This window comes from Salvelinus alpinus, chromosome 2 (genome assembly GCF_045679555.1).
Source record: "Salvelinus alpinus chromosome 2, SLU_Salpinus.1, whole genome shotgun sequence".
Lineage (NCBI taxonomy): Eukaryota > Metazoa > Chordata > Actinopteri > Salmoniformes > Salmonidae > Salvelinus > Salvelinus alpinus.
Genome location: NC_092087.1, coordinates 10720731 through 10726730, shown reverse-complemented (window position 1 = coordinate 10726730; position 6000 = coordinate 10720731). Strand labels below are relative to the sequence as shown.

At 47.6% G+C, this 6000-nt stretch overlaps 2 protein-coding genes across 2 annotated transcripts in view; both read left to right on the top strand.

Annotated features, from left to right (window-relative positions):
- Window positions 1–2060, top strand: part of LOC139568834 (basic salivary proline-rich protein 1-like) — a 24006-nt gene extending 21946 nt beyond the window's left edge. The window contains exon 2 of the mRNA XM_071390932.1: window positions 675–2060. Coding sequence (XP_071247033.1) covers window positions 675–2060 — 1386 coding nt within the window. The remainder of the gene's footprint in view (window positions 1–674) is intronic.
- Window positions 1–6000, top strand: part of LOC139553796 (zinc finger protein GLI1-like) — a 166988-nt gene that overhangs the window by 39492 nt on the left and 121496 nt on the right. The window lies entirely within an intron of this gene.

The following is a 6000-nucleotide window of genomic DNA, read 5'->3' as shown; positions in this document are numbered from 1 at the left end:
TAATCGGCCATTCTGATTAATCGGTCGACCTCTACTCTATATCTATATCTATATGATAAGGACAATGTTAACCCACTCAGCAACAAACAAACTATACAATTATTCAGGATTTAGAAAGGGATACCAACTGAAATCGGTCTACAGTGAAAAGGCTCTACTGTCGTAAGCTGTCACTGCATTGAATTGGATGAAAAACGGTATACTACAACCATTTCCTTTCGATAATAGAATCCTTGTGCAAACCATCTATTTTAGTTTGAATCGAGTAACCTGAGTCTGCATTCTCTTACATTGAAGAACTATGTTTCACCTTCTCTGTTTGCTCTCTGCACACCAACCTATGGGCTCTGGAGACCGTTTTCCTTGCCCTGTGTTTTTAGTTATTGGCTAGCATGAAGTGAAGAAGCTCTCCTAGTAATTAATGGCTACAGTGATGCAATGGAGGCATTGGAGGAGGGTTCAGGGAGGTCTTTACTCTAGTCTTCAATGAATACCAGATGTCTCCCTGCCTGGCCCGGGTCTGGTCTCTCTACAGTTCAGTTGTTCTCAAACACTTACAGTGGGGTCACCCTGTATACCAAGATTGTGTCCCAGATAACACTGTATTCCTTACGTAGTGCACTACTTTTGACCAGAACGTTGCCAAAGCCCTCTGAAGCCCAGTCCTCCAGCAGTCCCCCAGCAGTCCCCCAGCAGTCCCCCAGCAGTCCTCCAGCAGTCCCCCAGCAGTCCCCCAACAGTCCCCCAACAGTCCCCCAGCATTCCCCCAACAGTCCCCCAACAGTCCCCCAACAGTCCCCCAACAGTCCCCCAGCATTCCCCCAACAGTCCCCCAACAGTCCCCCAGCAGTCCCATGCAGTCCCCCAACAGTCCCCCAGCAGTCCCCCAGCAGTCCCCCAGCAGTCCCCCAACAGTCCCCCAACAGTCCCCCAACAGTCCCCCAGCAGTCCTCCAACAGTCCCCAACAGTCCCCCAACAGTCCCCCACAGTCCCCCAGCAGTCCCCCAGCATTCCCCCAGCATTCCCCCAACAGTCCCCCAACAGTCCCCCAGCAGTCCCCCAGCAGTCCCCCAGCAGTCCTCCAACAGTCCCCAACAGTCCCCCAACAGTCCCCCACAGTCCCCCAGCAGTCCCCAGCATTCCCCCAGCATTCCCCCAACAGTCCTCCAACAGTCCCCCAACAGTCCCCCAACAGTCCCCCAACAGTCCCCCAACAGTCCTCAACAGTCCCCAACAGTCCCCCAGCAGTCCCCCAACAGTCCCCCAACAGTCCCCCAACAGTCCTCCAACAGTCCCCAACAGTCCCCCAACAGTCCCCCACAGTCCCCCAGCAGTCCCCAGCATTCCCCCAGCATTCCCCCAACAGTCCCCCAACAGTCCCCCAACAGTCCCCAACAGTCCCCCAACAGTCCCCAACAGTCCCCCAGCATTCCCCCAGCATTCCCCCAACGGTCCTCCAACGGTCCCCCAGCGGCCCCCCAGCGGTCCCCCAGCGGTCCCTCAACGGTCCCTCAACGGTCCCCCAACGGTCCCTCAACGGTCCCTCAACGGTCCCCCAACGGTCCTTCAACGGTCCTTCAACGGTCCCCCAACGGTCCCTCAGCGGTCCCCCAGCAGTCCCTCAACGGTCCCCCAGCAGTCCCTCAACGGTCCCCCAACGGTCCCTCAACGGTCCCCCAACGGTCCCTCAACGGTCCCCCAACGGTCCCCCAACGGTCCCCCAACGGTCCCTCAACAGTCCCCCAACAGTCCCCCAACAGTCCCTCAGCAGTCCCCCAACAGTCCCCCAATAGTCCCCCAACGGTCCCCCAACGGTCCCTCAACCGTCCCCCAACAGTCCCCCAACAGTCCCCCAGCAGTCCCCCAACAGTCCCTCAACAGTCCCCCAACAGTCCCCCAACAGTCCCCCAGCGGTCCCCCAGCGGTCCCTCAACAGTCCCCCAACAGTCCCCCAGCAGTCCCCCAACAGTCCCTCAACAGTCCCTCAACAGTCCCCCAACAGTCCCCCAACAGTCCCCCAACAGTCCCCCAGCAGTCCCACAGAGCCCTACTCCAGTAAATAATAACCACCCCTGAATGGTTTAGAAGTCTTTCAATAACCATAATACTCTCATGTTGAATGACCTCACAGAGAGGCAGACAGACAGGCTGAGCTGTGCTGGGACAGGAGGGTAAATATGTGCCTGGCGGCAGCGCTGCTTTTTTAAAAGAGTCGACTGTTGTGGAACTAAAGCCTTCAACAAATATTGAAGTTCGAAAAATGAAAATGTCTGTCTCTCCCGTTTTCAACACTTCTAAAGCCACTTGTGTCTAAAGTGTATGTTGTGGTGGAACCGACATCTTAACTGTAGATTATTAATCCGTTCAGCTGAGCCAGCTAGTTCACACAGTACGCAGATGATGTCGTACTGTGGTTCTAGTGTAGTGTCTCACTGAAGGGCATGAAAAGGGAAAACCCCACCTACGTCTAATTGTCACGGCCGTCGTAAGAACTGGACCAAAGTGCAGCGTGGTGTGCGTACATATTTTTTTTTTATTAGAAATGACGCCGACAAAAACAATAAACAATACAAAACAACCGTGAAGCTTAAGTGCTATGTGCCACAAATAAAGTTAACTTCCCACAAAGACAGGTGGGAAAAGGGGCTACCTAAGTATGGTTCTCAATCACAGACAACGATAGACAGCTGTCCCTGATTGAGAACCACACCCGGTCAAAACATAGAAATACAAATAATAGAACATAGAATACCCACCCCAACTCACACCCTGACCAAACCAAAATAGAGACATAAAAAGGATCTCTAAGGTCAGGGCGTGACACTAATGGTAGTTTCTCGTGGTATTTGTGGCTCGTTGACCAAAGGTAATCCATGAAAATGGAGTAAACTTTTTACGCAATTCCAATGAAAATCCCTCAGTGCAGACTTTCTTTAATGCTGTCTCCCTCACTAACTAAAGGGGCATCTAAAGACTGTTATACTGGGTGGTTCCAGCCCTGAATGCTGATTGGCTGTCAGCCGTGGTATGACAAAACATGTATTTTTACTGCTCTAATTGCGTTGGTAACCAGTTTATAATCTCAATAAGGCACCTCAGGGGTTTGTGATATATGGCCCATATACCACCGCTAAGGTCTGTATCCAGGAACTCTGTGTTGCAACGTGTATAAGAACAGCCCTTAGTCATGGTATATTGGCTATATACCACACCCCTCAGGCCTTTATTGGTTAAATATAGAACTGCAGACTCTATGTGAATGTTAAGGCCTAAGTCAACCGTGTTGCAATAACCGGAAGACAAATCTTTGGCGAAACACATGATTGCATACCTCACACCAACATCAATAACATGACTGCATACCACACACCAACATCAATAACATGACTGCATGCCACACACCAACATCAATAACATGACTGCATGCCACACACCAACATCAATAACATGACTGCATGTCACACACCAACATCAATAACATGACTGCATGCCACACACCAACATCAATAACATGACTGCATGCCTCACACCAACATCAATAACATGACTGCATGCCTCACACCAACATCAATAACATGACTGCATGCCTCACACCAACATCAATAACATGACTGCATGCCTCACACCAACATCAATAACATGACTGCATACCTCACACCAACATCAATAACATGACTGCATGCCTCACACCAACATCAATAACATGACTGCATGCCTCACACCAACATCAATAACATGACTGCATGTCACACACCAACATCAATAACATGACTGCATGCCTCACACCAACATCAATAACATGACTGCATGCCACACACCAACATCAATAACATGACTGCATGCCTCACACCAACATCAATAACATGACTGCATACCTCACACCAACATCAATAACATGACTGCAGGCCTCACACCAACATCAATAACATGACTGCATGTCACACACCAACATCAATAACATGACTGCATGCCACACACCAACATCAATAACATGACTGCATGCCTCACACCAACATCAATAACATGACTGCATGCCTCACACCAACATCAATATCATGACTGCATGCCTCACACCAACATCAATAACATGACTGCATGCCACACACCAACATCAATAACATGACTGCATGCCTCACACCAACATCAATAACATGACTGCATGCCTCACACCAACATCAATAACATGACTGCATGCCACACACCAACATCAATAACATGACTGCATGCCTCACACCGACATCAATAACATGACTGCATGCCACACACCGACATCAATAACATGACTGCATGCCTCACACCGACATCAATAACATGACTGCATGCCACACACCTACATGAATAACATGACTGCATGCCACACACCAACATCAATAACATGACTGCATGCCTCACACCAACATCAATAACATGACTGCATGTCACACACCAACATCAATAACATGACTGCATGCCTCACACCAACATCAATAACATGACTGCATGCCACACACCAACATCAATAACATGACTGCATGCCTCACACCAACATCAATAACATGACTGCATGCCTCACACCAACATCAATAACATGACTGCATGCCACACACCAACATCAATAACATGACTGCATGCCACACACCAACATCAATAACATCTTGGCTGTCTTAGCCATGTTCTGTTATAATCTCCACCCGGCACAGCCAGAAGAGGACTGGCCACCCCTCATAGCCTGGGTCCTCTCTAGGTTTCTTCCTAGTTTTTGGCCTTTCTAGGGAGTTTTTCCTAGCCACCGTGCTTCTACACTTGCATTGCTTGCTGTTTGGGGTTTTAGGCTGGGTTTCTGTACAGCACTTTGAGATATCAGCTGATGTAAGAAGGGCTATATAAATACATTTGATTTGATTTGATAACATGACTGCATGCCTCATACCAACATCAATAACCAAATGCCTCTTTGTAAACAACAATTGCCTCTTTAGTAAACAACAAATGCCTCTTTGTAAACAACAAATGCCTCTTTAGTAAACAACAAAGTCGTCTTTAGTTAACAACAAATGCCTCTTTAGAAAATAACAAATGCCCCTTTGTAAACAACAAATGAATCTTCAGTAAACAACAAATGCCTCTTCAGTAAACAACAAATGAGCCTTCAGTAAACAACAAATGCCTCTTCAGTAAACAACAAATGAGCCTTCAGTAAACAACAAATGTCTCTTCAGTAACTAGCAGAAACATAGATAATGAAAAGAGACAGGGTAGATTGTTTTGTCTACCCTAAGTAGAGAGTGAATCTGGCCTTTTGGGGACTAAAAAGTCCTGGTGACCACACCAAGATCCAGGGTTGTGGTTGGATTTATTTATTTATTTTTTATTTCACCTTTATTTAACCAGGTAGGCAAGTTGAGAACAAGTTCTCATTTACAATTGCGACCTGGCCAAGATAAAGCAAAGCAGTTCGACACATACAACAACACAGAGTTACACATGGAGTAAAACAAACATACAGTCAATAAATAAGTATATACAATGTGAGCAAATGAGGTGAGATAAGGGAGGTAAAGGCAAAAAAAAAAAGCCATGGTGGTGTTTTACTTGCTACAATATAGCAAGTAAAACACTGGAATGGTAGATCTGCAGTGGAAGAATGTGCAAAATAAAGATAGAAATAATGGGGTGCAAAGGAGCAAAATAAATAAATACAGTGGGGGGAAAGGTAGTTGTTTGGGCTAAATTGTAGATGGGCTATGTACAGGTGCAGTAATATGTGAGCTGCTCTGACAGCTGGTGCTTAAAGCTAGTGAGGGAGATAAGTGTTTCCAGTTTCAGAGATTTTTGTAGTTCATTCCAGTCATTGGCAGCAGAGAACTGGAAGGAGAGGCGGCCAAAGGAAGAATTGGTTTTGGGGGTGACCAGAGAGATATACCTGCTGGAGCACGTGCTACAGGTGGGTGCTGCTATGGTGACCAGCGAGCTGAGATAAGGGGGGACTTTACCCAGCAGGGTCTTGTAGATGACCTGGA